The 16142-nt window shown below is 36.0% G+C and overlaps 1 protein-coding gene across 1 annotated transcript; it reads right to left on the reverse strand.

Annotated features, from left to right (window-relative positions):
- Positions 1-10034: 10034 nt before the first annotated feature.
- LOC125359982 (olfactory receptor 2AJ1-like) lies at positions 10035-10985 on the reverse strand. The gene has a single exon (XM_048357898.1). It carries the CDS (start codon positions 10983-10985, stop codon positions 10035-10037), a length of 951 nt encoding a protein of 316 aa, XP_048213855.1.
- Between the last annotated feature and the right edge of the window lie 5157 nt (positions 10986-16142).

A 16142-nucleotide genomic window follows, 5' to 3' on the forward strand; every position in this document is an offset into this window, starting at 1 on the left:
TCCTTGATGTTGATCTTGGTGCATGGTGATAGGCTAGGGTCTACTTTGAGTTTTCTGCATATGGCTGCCCATTTTTCCCAGCACCAGTAGTTGAAGAGGCTCTGTTTTTTTCCATTGTATGTCTTTATCTCCTTTGTCAAATATCAGTTGACTGTAAGAGTGTGGTTTTATTTCTGGGCCTTCAATTCTATTCCATTGGTCTTCAGGTCTGTTTTTATACCAATACCAGGCTGTTTTTGTTATGATGGCCTTGTAGTAGAGCTTGAAGTCTGGTATTGCGATTCCTCCTGCACTGCTTTTTTTACCTAGAATTGCTTTGGCTATTCTAGGTCTTTTGCTGTTCCATATGAATTTATGGGTTGCTTTCTCTATTTCAGTGAAGAATGTAGCTGAGATCTTGATGGGCATTGCATTGAATTTGTATAACAATTTGGGCAATATGGCCATTTTCACTGTATTGATTCTGCCTACCCATGAGCATGGGAGGTCTTTCCATCTCTTTGTGTCTTCTTTGATTTCCCTTTTTAAATGTTTATAGTTCTCATTAAGTAGGTCCTTCACATCTTTAGATAGGTTGATCCCTAGGTAATTTATTCTTTTTTTAGCTACTGTAAATGGTATTATTTCCATAATTTCCTTTTCTGCTTGTACATTGCTGGTGTACAGAAAAGCTGCTGATTTTTGTGGATTGATTTTGTATCCTGCTACTTTGCCAAAATGGTTTATTAGGTGTAGGAGTTCGGGGACTGAGTTTTTTTGGGTCCTTCAGAAACAAGATCATGTCATCTGCGAATAGGGATAGCTTGATTTCTTCTTTGCCGATATGGATCCCTTTGATGATATCATCTTGCCTTATTGCTATGGCTAGGGATTCCAGCACTATGTTGAAAAGAAGTGGGGAGAGTGGGCATCCTTGTCTTGTGCCTGAGTATATGGGGAATGATTTTAGTTTCTCTCCATTTAATATGATACTAGCAGTTGGTCTGTTGCATATGGTTTTTATTGTTTTGAGGAATGTTCTATCTATTCCTGTCCCCTCCAGAGCTTTAATAAGTATGGATGTCATATTTTGTCAAAGGCTTTTTGGGTATTGACTGAGATAACAATGTGATTCTTGATTTTAGTTCTGTTGATGTGATGAATTACATTAATTGATTTACGGATGTTGAACCATCCTTGTGTCTGTAGAATGAAGCCTACTTGGTCATGATGTATAATTTTCTTGATCAGTTTCCGGATCCTGATAGCTAATATTTTATTGAGGAGCGTTGCATGTGATCATTAATGATATTGGTCTGTAGTACTCTATTTTTGTTGGGTCTTTGCCTGGTTTGGGGATGAGTATAATATTAGCTTCATAGAAAGAGTTTGGGATTTCAATTTCGCCGAAGAGTTTGAGGAGTATTGGTATTAGCTCCTCACTAAAGGTTTTATAGAATTCATTGGTGAATCCATCTGGGCCTGGGCTTTTCTTTGTTGGGAGGCTCTTGATTACCCCCTGTATCTCACTGTAAGTTATTGGTTTATTTAGCTGATTTATTTCTTTTTGATTCAGTTTGGGCAGTTTATACTTCTCTAAGCATTGATCCATTTCTGTAAAATTATTGTTTTTGCTGAGTAGAGTTTTGGAAATAGCTCCTTATGATTGTTTGACTATCGTGTGTGCTTGTTGTAATTTTCCCGGTGGAGTCCCTGATTTTACGGATATGAGTCTCTTCTTTTTTTATAAGTTTTGCGAGGGGTCTGTCAATTTTATTTATTTATTTATTTATTTATTCTTAAAGAACCAGCTTTTAGTTTTATTTATTTGTTGAATGGTCTTTCTATTTTCAATCAGATTTATCTCTTCTTTAATCTTTGTGATCTCTCTCCTCCTAGTCATTTTAGATTTGATTATTTCTTGTTTCTCCAGATGTTTTAGTTTCACCATGAGGTTATTCACCCACTCTGCTTCCATTCTTTTAATGTGAGTGCTGAGGGCAATGATCTTGCACCACAGCACTGCCTTAGCTGTATCCCATAGGTTTCTTTGTGATGTATTTTCATTGTCATTGTGGCTTATGAATTCGTTAATTTCGTCCTTAATTTGGTCTGTGGCCCAAGTTTTAGATAACAGTGAAGGGTTTAGTCTCCAAGTATTTTTATAGCCTCTGTGGTATTCTTTGTTACTGAGGGTGACCTTGATTCCACTGTGGTCAGATATAATACATGGGATGATTTCAATACTTTTGTATTTGCTGAGATTCTTTGTGTGGGCTATGACATGGTCCATTTTGGAGTATGTTCCATGGGCTACTGAGAAGAATGTGTATTGGGTCTCTGTAGGGTGAAAGACTGTACTGATCTATCAGATCCATTTGGGATATTGTGTTACTTGGGTCTTCAGCTCCCTTGCTAATCCTCTGGGTGTTGGATCTGTCTCTTGGAGAGAGTGGAGTACTAAAGTCTCCCACTATGATTATGTTTGGGTCTATCTTGTTCTGTAGTTCTGTGAGAATTTGCTTGACATGTGTAGGGCCTCTTTTGTTCAGTGAGTATAAATTTATCACCGTGATGTCTTGATTCTGTATTTTTTCATTGTATTAAAATGTAGTGCCTTCTTTGTCTTTTTGAGTTTATTTTAATGAGAAGTCCAGCTTGTCTGAAATCAGGATACTCCTGCCATTTTGGTAGGTGCATTTGCTTGGAAGATCTTGCTCCATCCTTTTATTGGGAGCCTGTTTTTGTCCCTTGCTGTAAGATGGGTCTCTTGAAGACAACAGATGGCAGCTTTTTGTTTACAGGTCCACTGTGTCAGTCTGCTCCTCTGGAGAGTTTATGCCATTTATATTCAAAGAGATCATGGATAAGAGTGTTTTTTTTTCCCCTTCCATTTTCATTTGGTGATGAAAGTCCCAGCTCTCCCTGTCCATCTCTCCCTGTCTGTGCCACCTAGTTCCCCTGCTGTTGTTGTCTGTTCTCTGCCGTTTGGTCCAGTGGTCTGTCTCGGTCGGTCTGTGCTCCATCTGGGGTCCGTGGAGCTCCTGCTGTCTGGACTCTGCACTGTTGGAGTGACTTTTCGGCTGTTGCTTCTCTGTCGCTGATAGTATGTGGTCCTGTTTACTGGCACCGGGTCCCCTTTCCCAACCTGGCCCTGTTCGGGCCAGGGTCGGTGTGGGGGGGTACCCCAGAGATTTTCCAGCTCCGTTCAGGTTATAGGTTCTTCTTTTTTTGTTCTTTTTCATTTCCTGTGTTTCTCTGTTGCTTCTGGTTGTTGGGTTTGCTGGACTCTTGATGGAATGTTGGGTGCTGGAGTTCCCAGCTCACTATTCGGTTGGAGCAAGGTGGGGTGCCTCCCTATTGTGACGGTGCCATCTTCCTCCTCTCTGTATTTTATTTTTATTATCTTTAAGTAGTTATATAGTAGGTGCCATTTAGCAAAACAGTTTATGAATAGGATGCATATAGATCATCACCAGCCCCCTTCAATAGTCTCACTCCCTTTTCTTGATATAACCTTTTCCTTACTTTTCTTAATTTTATGCAATAAATATTTTATAAAATAAAATTTTACTGTGTTCTCCTTGCTTCCCCCCTTGAGTCATCTGGCCCTTTCCCCTTAGCCCTACGCCTCCTCCTGTATACACCCATTACCTAGGGCTGAATTTGTTGGGCTTTGACCCAACAAATTCTATTTGAGCTCTCCATAAAATCTATTGTAATGCAGTTGACAAGAGTACTTTATGTTTTCTTGTTTTGTATTTTTCCCTAATTATAGGGCCACAAAGCCTTGGCATGGTGTATTCTAGGCACATAACTATATAAGTAATCTGATAAAGAATATTTTTAGTGTGCCAGGCAGAAACTGTACCACTTGAGCTTTTCCCTGAGCCCTTTTGCTTTTCTTAATTTTCAATAGATTGTTACAGTTATTCCCAGGTGGCCTTGCAACTCAACTGGCTCTAGCAAGTTGCTTAACAGGAAGAAGTGATTACACTTTATAAGCATTTCTCAATTAAACTACGACTAATTGAGGCCACATCACCTGGCCAAGCAGGAATTTGTCAGAAAAGCAAATCTTCATCAGCTGATTCTCTTCCAGTAGATTTAATTCTCCAGCCTCCAGAAAACCAACTCTTTTAACAAAATATGACGTAATCAAAATAGCTTCCTATAAGATGTTGGCTATCCTTAAAATGGTGGTACTTTGGGCAAGCAACCTCTTCCATAGAAAGGATTCTAACTCCATAGAGTTCTTCTGGAAATACCTTTTCCCAGTGATGCATTATTTGCTTCCAGTGCAAGTCATACACAATGAGAAATACTTCTTTTTATAAGTCTTTGTAGGTGACACAATTCTTTATTAAGCTTGATTTACAGAAAGTGGAAAACACCAGCTTGAAATTCCAGTAAAACATCCATTACTCACTAAGTTCAGTAAGTGATAAAGCAGATATCAAAATAGGATATATTGTCATTTTATTGGAATGATAACAGATATTGTCTTTATATTTCCAAGTGAATTTGAACTTCTATCTGTTTTCATATTAGTGGTGCCTTATTCTTTCATATAACTGAAGTTAGGAATAAACTAGGCTTGATGAAATTACGTAAAAGAGTTACGAGAGTAGGAGAGAAAGCTTTGAAAAGACCTCGTTATACATAAGCTCTCTGAGTGGGGAGTAGAGCCACCTGTCTAGAGTCACAAGTAAAGCAAGAAAGTAATGATTTTGCGTCATGTTGGAGCAATAAAGCATTTCAAAGGAGGAGAAGAGAGCAGGACAACAAATTGAAATCCAGGCACCTGAAGTGAAGCTGTGGCTAAAGTGGTAGAGTACTGGTGGCCTCAGAGACCATACCATACCCTGGTTCAAATAACTTATAATAGAAAAAGATTGTTATTCTCCCAGTGGTTCTCTGCTATTTAATTGTCAAATAGAGATACTTCACAATAATCACTCTTCAAATATCCTGACTTGAGAAAATGAGGAAAAAGTTAAGGAAGACTTGAGGAATACAAATTTAACTGAGAATCTTAATGTAGGATGAATTAAAAGTTAAAAATTGAACATGGGTTAGGGAAAATGTAATGACTGTTTTCAAATCCTTCTTTCCAAAGCAAAAGAAATCTATTTTTGTTCAAGAGAGTCAAGGAATGGTTTTTAGGTAGTTCATATAGAAAAAGAGGAAGCACAAGATATATGCATTTTTCTATTCACTTTTTGTTCAGAATGTAACTTTGGAGCACATTTTTCACAGAAATGACAAAGTACATGTCTAGAAAGAGAAAGCTCTGCATTCAAATTCCAGTACTAACAAACAAAGCAATTTTTTAAAGAATATAATGACTTGCTATTGACTAGGTCTCCATTTTTAAATTGTTACTGTAAAGATGATATACAGAGGATTAAAAGTTGCATATGTCAGGTAGTGCATTTCTTCTTAAACAGTGTCACCTTTCCCCTCATTTTCCTCCAATTTCCCCCTTCCAACTGTCTTCCCCATAAGTTGCTCAGTTGATTTTCAACAGAGTGTTTAGTGAGTATTACTGCTGCATTTGTTCACCCATTGTCTCACCATTTCTGCATTCCCTCTTCCCCTCTTCAAAACAGATGAACTTAATATAGGACAAAAGGGCTAGTCTCCATTTTGTACAGAGTTCTTGAACTTACTCTTGTTATCAAATTAAGATGTTGTGTTCCTTAAACCACCCTATCTGCAAGCTCTGGTACTTTTAGTCTCAACCTCAGTTTTTCAGATTTCACATATGAATGAGAGAACATATTACTTGTCTTTTTTTGGGGGGGGGCCTGGTTTATTCCACTTAGCTTGCTGACTTCTGGATTCACACATTTTGTAAATGAAAAGACCTTCTTCTTTAGTAGTTTGAGTAGTATTCCATTGCGTTTAACCATTCATCTATTGATAAAAAGAACCATCTCATAATTTATACATATTCAAAATATACTGTATATAATAAATACATATAACTTATATTTTGCAAATAAAAATGAAATAGCTGGTTTCTTGTGTTTATGCCTGTAATCCTAGCTAATCAGAAGGCTGAGATCTGAGGATTGAGGTTCAAATCAAATGTATAAAAACGTCTTTGAGACTTTTGTCTTCAGTTAGCCAGAAAAATGCCAGAACTATAGGTATGGCTGAAGTGACAGAGCACCAGCCTTGAATAAGAAGCAAGGCAAGAGCCTGAGACCCTGAGTTCCCTATTACTATGTAATATTTCCTTGTGTTTCAGAAATATTTTGTTTAAAAGCAGGTGGAGCTGTACTATTTGCTGAGTATTGGTTGAAATTTATGCAATCTTTTACTCTCCTCATTGTATACTTGTCTCTTCAGGTTTCTTTATTTCTATTAGGCAAAAAAGGATTTTAATCCTAGAACACAGTAGTTTTATTTTTTGTATTTACCTGAAACTATGCATACACATTTTTTATTTGAATTTCAGACAGCTGTATTTGCCTTAGCTCTGTTCAGTTGGGAAATGGGCTTCTCTTGTTTCTCTTACAATTGCTGATATTTTGATTTTCACATTTATTCTATGTTCTACTTGGATATATCATTGTGTGATAAAAAGAGAGGCACTAAAATCATTCAGCAGATGAGGCACCTAATGTTTAACAATATCATTTCCAATTAATTTTTAATTTATTATAGTAATAAATACATAGTTTGTTATACGAGTATGTTATATTTTCATTATTTACTAATGTAATACTTTTTACTATACTAGGAATAGTAAAAATTGTAAGGATAGAAATGAAAAATTCCCCCTATCTGAGAAATAAAATTTTTATTTCTATATAATAATTCACTTTTATGCCTTTGTAATCTTTAAAAATTTAATACTAGAATGAATGTTCTTTTAATATATACCAAGAGTTGTTTTGCATATTGTGCATCATTTTTTTTTTTTTTTTGGCCAGTCCTGGGCCTTGGACTCAGGGCCTGAGCACTGCCCCTGGCTTCCTTTTTGCTCAAGGCTAGCACTCTGCCACTTGAGCCACAGCGCCACTTCTGGCTGTTTTCTGTATATGTGGTGCTGGGGAATCGAACCCAGGGCCTCATGTATACGAGGCAGGCACTCTTGCCACTAGGCCATATCCCCAGCCCCATCATTTTCTATGTCAATAAACAGTATATCAAAATTCACAAAACATTCCAACTATGATTGTTTTTAATGTTCAACACTAAAATGAAAATAAATGGCATATTACAAGATGGAGCTATGTAACAACATTGTTTCAAGTTACTTATTGTGTGACATTCATTCAATAAAGGAAAATGCATTGATATGATCAACTTGAATTTTTAGTACAGTAAAATAGTTTGTATATTTTTCATTAATAAATTATTTAAGCAAAATTTCAATAGATTATTTTCTCCATTGAAAAACTTTTAGTAATAATCTTAAAAGTTTGTACATATGAGCCTATCTGTGTATATGAAAGAATGCATAATTGTCAAAGAATTCTTACCTAGATATAATGTAGAATAATATCAGTTACATGGCTTTATTACACTTTGCAATCTATGAACATTTTACATATGTCTATAAATTGCTCAGTGAAGTAAACAAGTGAGTAAATCTAACTAAAATGTGGATTTGAAATAGCATTTTTGAATTTTGGACAAAATTACAATCTCACTCATTTCCAGTATATTATGGAAATTTCATGAAAATACAAGTATTGCAAGAATTCATGCTTTATATAGTAGTCATATAACTGAAATTATTAAATGAGTTGTTAACCCTCTCACAATTTTGAATGAAGATAGAAGTTATTGGTCATCTTTAACTTCCTACAAGTACAGGGGTTGATTTTTTTTATTAATTAAATTTTGTTTGACAAGTTGTTGTGCAAAAGGGGTACAGTTACATAATAAGGTAGTGAGTACATTTCTTGGGATATCTTACACACTCATTTTTCTTTCCCTTCTGTAGATCAGGTAGGCATATATACAATACCCAGTGTACCAAAATCATATACAGTAACCACATAGCGTACGCCAAAGGAGATTCACCTAGAACTTTAAATGTAATGTCAACAATAGAATCCTCCTGTGTCCTTCTCTTGGAGTTGTTTTTGCTTTTCCTCATCTTATATGATCATATGTACATAGCTGTTGAGCTATTGTGATCCATTGATAGGTCTATTCTAGACCATTTTATGTTTAGTAGTTGTTTGGTTTTAGATACTTAATGTAATGTCACTGACCCAAACCTGTGGAAATACCATTTGAAAAGAAGTTTTTGTTTTTTTGTTTGTTTGTTTGTTTGTTTGGTTTGTTTTTGGCCAGTCCTGGGGCTTGGACTCAGGGCCTGAGCACTGTCCCTGGCTTCTTTTTGCTCAAGGCTAGCACTCTGCCACTTGAGCCACAGCGCCACTTCTGGCCATTTTCTGTATATGTGGTGCTGGGGAATCGAACCCAGGGCCTCATGTATATGAGGCAAGCACTCTTGCCACTAGGCCATATCCCCAGCCAATGAAAAGAAGTTTTTTGTTTCACAGACCTGGTGTCTACTGTCATCTCCACCCTAACAGTCATATATATCAAGGAGACCATGCCCCTTTGTTCTCTGTGTTCTAGGCTTGTCTCACTCAACATTATTTGTTCAAGTTCTGACCATTTCCTTGCAAATACCAATATTTTATCATTTCTAATCGCTATGTAGAATTCCATTTTTGTATAGGTACCACATATTTTGGATCCATTCATATGTAGTAGGGCATCTGGGTTGTTTCCATATTTGGGCTACTGTGAATTGTGCAGCGATAAAAATGGATGTGCAGATGTCTTTTTGATATCCTGAGACCTGTTGTTCAGGATAGATGCCTAGTTGTGTTATGGCTGGGTCATAGGGTATGTCTATGCTGAGCTTTTTGAGGAACCTCCATACTGTTCTCCAAAGTGGTTGTACTACTTTGCACTCCCAGCAACAATGGAGAATGGTTCCTCTTTCCCCACATCCCCTCCAGCATTTGTTGTTGTCTGAGTTCAGAGTATAGGCCATTCTAACTGGAGTGAGGTGGTATCTCAGGGTTGTTTTTATTTGCAGTTCCTTTACTGCCAGAGATGTTGAACATTTCCTTATATGTTTCTTTGCCATTTTTATCTCTTCTCTTGTGAAGTCTCTCTTTAGCTCCTTTACCCATTTAATAATTGGTTTACTGGGTTTGGAGGGCATTAGCAAAAGTCCCAGAATGGCCAAAGCAATTCTCGGCAAAAGAAGCAGTGCAGGAGGAATCACAATACCAGACTTCAAGCTCTATAATAGAGCAATCATAATAAAAACAGCCTGGTATTGGTATAAAAACAGACCTGAAGACCAATGGAATAGAATAGAAGCCCCAGAAATAGAGCCACATTTTTACAGTCAGCAGATACTCAACAAAGGAGTTAAAGACACACAATGGCAAAAACATAGCCTCTTCAACTACTGGTGCTGGGAAAACTGGGCAGCCACATGTAGAAAACTCAAAGTAGACCCTAGCCTATCACCATGCACCAAGATGAACTCAAAATGGATTAAGGACCTCAACATCATACCTGAATCCTTGAAGCTACTGAAGGACAGAGTAGGAGAGATGCTAGAACGTATAGGCACACGTAGAAACTTCCAGAATATAGTCCCAGGGGCACAACAGATAGGGGAGAATCTTGACAAATGGGACTACTACAAAATAAAAAGTTTCTGCACAGCTAAAGACATAGCCACCAAACTAGAAAGTCAGCCAACCATATGGGAAAGGATCTTCACCAGCACAGCAACAAAGGACTGATATCCATCATCTACAGAGAACTCAAAAACTAACCCCCTCCAAACCCAGGGGTTGATTTTTAATAGGTAAGAGGAAAGAAAGCTTTTTGGAGGTATATATTTATAAAATTAACTCACAGAAAATGTAATGATTGTTTTCAAATCCTTCTTTCCAAAGCAAAAGAAATCTATGTTTGTTCAAGATAGTCAATGAATGGTTTTTAGGTAGTTCATATAGAAAAAGAGGAAGCACAAAATATATGCATTTTTCTATTTACTTTTTGTTCCGAATGTAACTTTGGAGTACATTTTTCACAGCAGCCAGAACATCTTTGTTCCTAAAGCTGTAGATGATGGGGTTGAGTGTGGGTGTGAGGATGGTGTAGAATAGGGCCAAGAATTTATCCAGGCCTGGAGTGTGGTATGGCCTAGGTGTCATATATGTGAAAATAAATGGTCCGTAGTACATTATGACTACAACCATGTGGAAGGAACAGGTGGAAAGGGACTTTTTCTGTGCCTCTGAGGATTTCATTTGAAACACAGTGTGTAAAATTTGTACATAAGACACAGAGATCATGGAGAAAGGGATCAGCAGAAAAACAATAGCACTAACATCAACTCCCCTTTCATAGTTTGATGTGTCTACACAGGACAATTTCAGCAAGGCAGGGAATTCACAGAAATAGTGATCGATGACATTGGAATCACAGAATGGAAGGTGCATTACAATAACTGTGTGAATTATTGCATTCAGAGTCCCAACCAGCCAGGATCCTGCAGCCATGAGTCTGCTGACAGCCTCCTTCATGATCACTGGGTAGCGCAGTGGGTGACAGATGGCTGCATAGCGATCATAGGACATGGCAGCCAGGAGGAGACACTCGCTGCCCAGTAGGATGAGAGACACGAATAACTGAAAGCCACAACCCACAAAGGAAATGGTTCTGCTGCCCGACAGAAAGTTGGTAATCATTTTGGGGACAATGTTGGAAATGTGCAAGATATCCATGAAGGAGAGATGGCTGAGCAGGAAGTACATTGGGGTATGGAGTCGTGAGTCCCCTCGGATGAGGAGGATCATGAGCGTATTTTCTGTCACACTCATAATAAAAATGACAGATACACATGAGAAGAAGGCTAGACTTGCTTTGGAAGATGAGAAAAGTCCCCCAAGTATGAAGTCACTACCAAAGTTTAAGGTGTAATTCTTATGTCCCATCATAAATTCTCCTGTTACCTAAAAATAATTAAATAAGAAAATTAATTAATTAGTGGAAGAAAGGAAAAGTCACTATATTTTGGACTCATGTATATCAGCATAGTAAAATGGAGTGAAACAACACAATCAACATGCAAAACAAAAACATGCAATCAACATCTAAGATTTCTCTGCTAGTTCGTGGAGTGAATATTCTGTACAGATCTGGAGAATTATTTGTTCAAATCAAGTGTCCATATATATCACTTGCTGTACTGATTGGCTTATATAGTCTCCTCTGGTCTCATTGCTTAATTCATTTCATACACTACCAATCCAGTCTTCTCTTAAATACCATCTTCTGAGGAAACCTATACCTGCATGCTCTTGTGTGTTCTTAATTCCTGTCTGAATATTTGGATTTCTTGGATAGCCTTGCTCAAGTTGCTTTTGGATAGCTCATGCTTAATTTTCTAGCAGATTAAATTCTAAAAATATTTCTTGTTGCTGTTTCTAACAGAAGAATCTACCTTGATGCTAGGTATTAGATTTCCTCACTTGTGTAGACAAAACCTGCTATTATCACCAGTGTTTAGCGGTTTGTTGCCCACCTGAATTTAATGATGAGCTGAGGAGCTTGACAATTCTTGAGATAAACCTAAAGAGAATGACATACATTATTTCTGAAACTTTCCAAAGCAAATAAAGAAAAATAGGTACATATGGGTTAATCTAAGTTTTTATTTGAAATAAAATCTTTAAAGTTGAAAGTTTTGCTCATAAAACATCACCATCACTTCCTGAGAAAAGTTTTTACTTTTCACAACTTTACATTGTTTTGGATGCATTATAGAAAATGGATATATATATGTATATATACACATATATATCATATGTATTTCCTTTTCTAGTATGTAGGATCTATTTCTCAAATAATTAACAAAATAACAACATAAATAGTCATTTTCCTCATACATAGAAAATACTTTATTCTGTATTTTTCTCAATCCAGTATTATATAATGTTCCTTTGAAGGTAAAAAAGACACTGAACAACAAGAACAAAAAGCACTGACACAAACAATGAGCACATGAGACTAAATTCTGGCACATATCACTCAGAGACAATGATCATTATTATTGTTCTGTTTTTCTATATTAATATTTATATTTAACTCCAAAAATATAACAATTACTCTTCTTTCTGTACTTTTAAAATAAATCCTTCAACCACAATATGCCAGAAAGAGGAGAAAGATTTATACAGAACATGATAGAATATAACTACATAAATAAAATGGAATAAAATCAGAGGTATCATAATTATACTTTCTAGTCACTGATTGATAAAAATTGGTCCATGATACTCTGAGTGAGAAAGTTTATCATATATTTAATGAGAACTCTAACTTTGCCAACAACAGGGGCACATAATTATTTTTGTGGGGGCAGAGCAATGCATGTTGTATGAAATCTGACTATTGATCTGCTCATGCATTCATATCATACTAGCCTTTCAGAATTATTTTCACCCCTCCTGATTTATGAAGCACTGTCACAGTCCATAAAATCATTTCATGAGTGGCCATAGAGTGTTCAGCCATTGTTGCCTTCCCATTCCATAAATGTAGGGGGTCACAGTGAGATAATCTTCAGCATATTTTAAAAAATATATTTCACAATTAAGACTCCTAAAACCATTATTATTACCATCACATAAAATACCCCACATACAAGACATCTTTGTCATATTCCTCCTACAAAACTGATTCCCATAAATTACTATCTAGTGTGCTCCATATGTGTTTATGGTGGATTTAAACTATCTATTTCACAAGTAAACAGAATTTGTATGTACTTGGAAACATACCTAAAACATTATCATGCTCAGCACTTTGCAGCCAGTGGAATGTGGGAGTGTGGTAAATGGGCAGACTCCTGAACAATTGTAACACAGGAGTTGAGGGACTGAAACAATGAACTTTCTTCCCTTTATCTCCTGCTCAGCACTAGGTATGATGACATACGTTTGTGCCCTGTGTCTGTAATGGTTTCACTGAAACCAAACCCCAGGGATTCAGACAGAAAGCTAAAACTGCCAGCCCATTTCCTGTGGATTATGAGCCACAGAAGAGTTTCAGTCTGCTAAAGCGGAACTTAGTACCTACAAACAATTGAACATGTTATTTCTGTTTGTTCAAAGCAAATTATATCATTTATATTTGAAACTCAAACCTATGAACAATTGAGTGTGTTATTTCTATTTGTTAAAAGCAAACTATATTGTGTGTATTTGGAATTCAAACATAATTTATGAGCTGCATGTAGATGTTTTAATGGTTACCATAGCAAAAAAATTAAGAGGTCTGTATCTGCTTATGATAAAGTGAGTTAAGCAATTGTACTCTATTTAATAAACAACATATTATACAGTCCAGTAAAACACTTTTCCTCATGTGATATATATATATATAACACATATATAGTACATAATACATATTATATATCTTCATGTGATATATATATATATACTCATGTGAGATATACGTATATACATATCCTCATGTGATGTATATATATATACATATGTATGTATTCTATACATTTGTTCATATTTATTTAAATTGTTCTATGAGTTCTTTCAACATTTCCTTAAAAAATGAATTCTCTGGGTATACCCTTGTTATTATAAGCAACTGAATTTCAAAAATTCATTAGTTTTGAAGAAGCAGCTAATAAACATTCATCCAGTTCAGTTAAGCTTGATTAATTATTACATGGTATGGTAGTTTGCAGAACACTTTTATTGCATGGTTACTTGATTTAGACAGGAAGGCAGAGATTATAGTAAAAGTGATGCTTGACCCAATATAAAGGAACTAAAATATAATGATAATTAATTTTGTTTCTCTTTCAGCTAAAGACAATAAGAAAGAGCAAGCTAGAGTTAATATCTGTTAGGAAGAAAACTTGGAGGATAAAAATTTCCCTCAACACAAAAAATATTAACGCAAAATATGAAGGTATGTTGTAAGCAGATTGTGCAATAAGTTGTGTGTATGTATTGTTTTCCCTGTATAATATAAAAAGATAATTATATGAACCTCTCTTTCCAATAATAATTATTTTTAATTATTTACAAATGAAATTAATATTTGGAATTGCCAATAAAATTATTGTAGTCACCTTTTCCTGTTGTGTACACTTATTTATGAAATACTTAAAGTGTATACTCCACCATATCCGAGAAATGTTTTAATTAATGAATGTAAAATTTGAGTTATTTGTATTTTATCAATGTAAAAAATGAAAAATAAAAAGGTTTGCTGGCAAGGTAGCTTATACCTCACAGCTATTTAGTAGCAGAGTTCTTTAGTTAAAAAAATCCCAAGGATTTTTCACAAGTTCCTTACTGTGAGACCATGACTCTCACAGCATTGCTCGTATGAAATGCTTCATTGTCAGTACATGAATGTAAGTAAATGCAAAAACTAAACAAATGTTTTGTAACATTAGGTATGCATATTCATGGGAAAAATGATGATACGAACAAGCACAGATTGTCCCCAGGGTGGTTAGCATAGTGATGATCTGGTCGGGTTTCATCACACATAAATTTCATTTCCTGAACAAAAATTTCAAATTACTGTGTAAAATAACCTGCAGGTTATGTGTAGATTGATAAGTTAAACAAAAATTAATTTCATTTATAATTTAGTTCTTGTCAACATGATTTCCATTAGGCAATGTACATATATCAAAATCCAGAAGGAAAAAAATCCAAAAAATTATGGTTCTATTTTAGGGATAGTTAATGTGTTTTAGCAAATGAAGAAATGCTACGTTTTGAAGAAGTATTTTCAATTATAGTGTTGTAATATAATGTAATATTGTACTCTGTTGAATATTTTGCTCATTTAAAAGGGTTGAGTGTGATGAGACTAGCTAATCAGGAGTCTGAGATTTAGTGGATCTTGTTTGAAAGTCAGCTCAAGCAGAGATGTCCTCAATACTGCATTTCCAGCTAATGAGAAAAACGCCAGAATGAGTCATGGCTCAAGTTGTATTGCACCATCTAAAATACATGTTTTAAGAGTAACTAAAATAGTTAGCCAATAAAAGAGAATGCCATGCGGTATTCAGGCAGGAGAGAAAGATTTTTTAATTACTTATTTATTATCAAATTGATGTACAGAGGGGTTACAGTTTCATACATAAGACAGTGAGTACATTTCTTGTATAACTTGTTACCCCTTCCCTCATTTTACCCCCCTTCTCCCTTTCCATTTCCCTCTCCCCCCACCCCAAGTTGTTCAGCTGGTTTACACCAAAGGATTTTGTAAGTATTTCTTTTGGAGTCAATTGTCTATTTATCCTTTGTCTCTTGATTTTGATATTCCCTTTCTCTTCCCTGGCTCTAATACAAGTATATACAGTATCCCGGGTACTCAGATGAGATTCAGTGATAGCACGGGCACAACCACAGGATGGGGAGACAAGAGGAACAAAAAAAAAATGCTACGATTTCACATGGCATGTTGAAAGTGATTACAACAGTGATATAATTCTCATTTCCATAACATGGAGTTCATTTGTCTGTTATCAGGAAAACTAACAATAACAAATGCTGGAGAGGATGTGGTCAAAAGGGAACCCTACTACATTGTTGGTGGGAATATAAACTTGTTCAGCCACTCTGGAAAGTGGTATAGAGGTTCCTCAGAAAGTTAAACATAAAGCTCCCCAACAATCCAGCAGCCCCACTCGGGCATCTACCCAAAAGATTACAAGCAAGAACACACTGAAGCCACTAGCACAACAATGGTCATCGCAGCACAATTTGTCATTGCTAAAATATGGAACCAACCCAGTGTAAGGACTAACCTGAGAATTTGAGTGACTAAATATAGTAAGTTTTAGTGTTAAAATTATAACAGCTTCTAAACCCTGGTGATAACTCCATGCTACAGGACTGTACCCCCACCTATGGGACTAGTTTCTTGTAGTTTGACATTTAAAATATAGGGAGCCCTTGTTCCCTCTGTACCTAGGTAGTAACCATGGTAACGGACAGTAAAAATGATCATAGTCATAGACTATAGAAGTAAACATAATAGTAGAAATGCCATGGTAACTGTTGGGTTGGTTTATTTATGACTGGGTACTGGATTGTTCTGGCCCA

Source organism: Perognathus longimembris, chromosome 11, assembly GCF_023159225.1.
Source record: "Perognathus longimembris pacificus isolate PPM17 chromosome 11, ASM2315922v1, whole genome shotgun sequence".
In the NCBI taxonomy this organism is placed as follows: domain Eukaryota; kingdom Metazoa; phylum Chordata; class Mammalia; order Rodentia; family Heteromyidae; genus Perognathus; species Perognathus longimembris.

Bases quoted from the DNA above. Each gene is read 5' to 3' on its own strand.
- LOC125359982 (XM_048357898.1), bottom strand. From the start codon at position 10,985: ATGATGGGACATAAGAATTACACCTTAAACTTTGGTAGTGACTTCATA.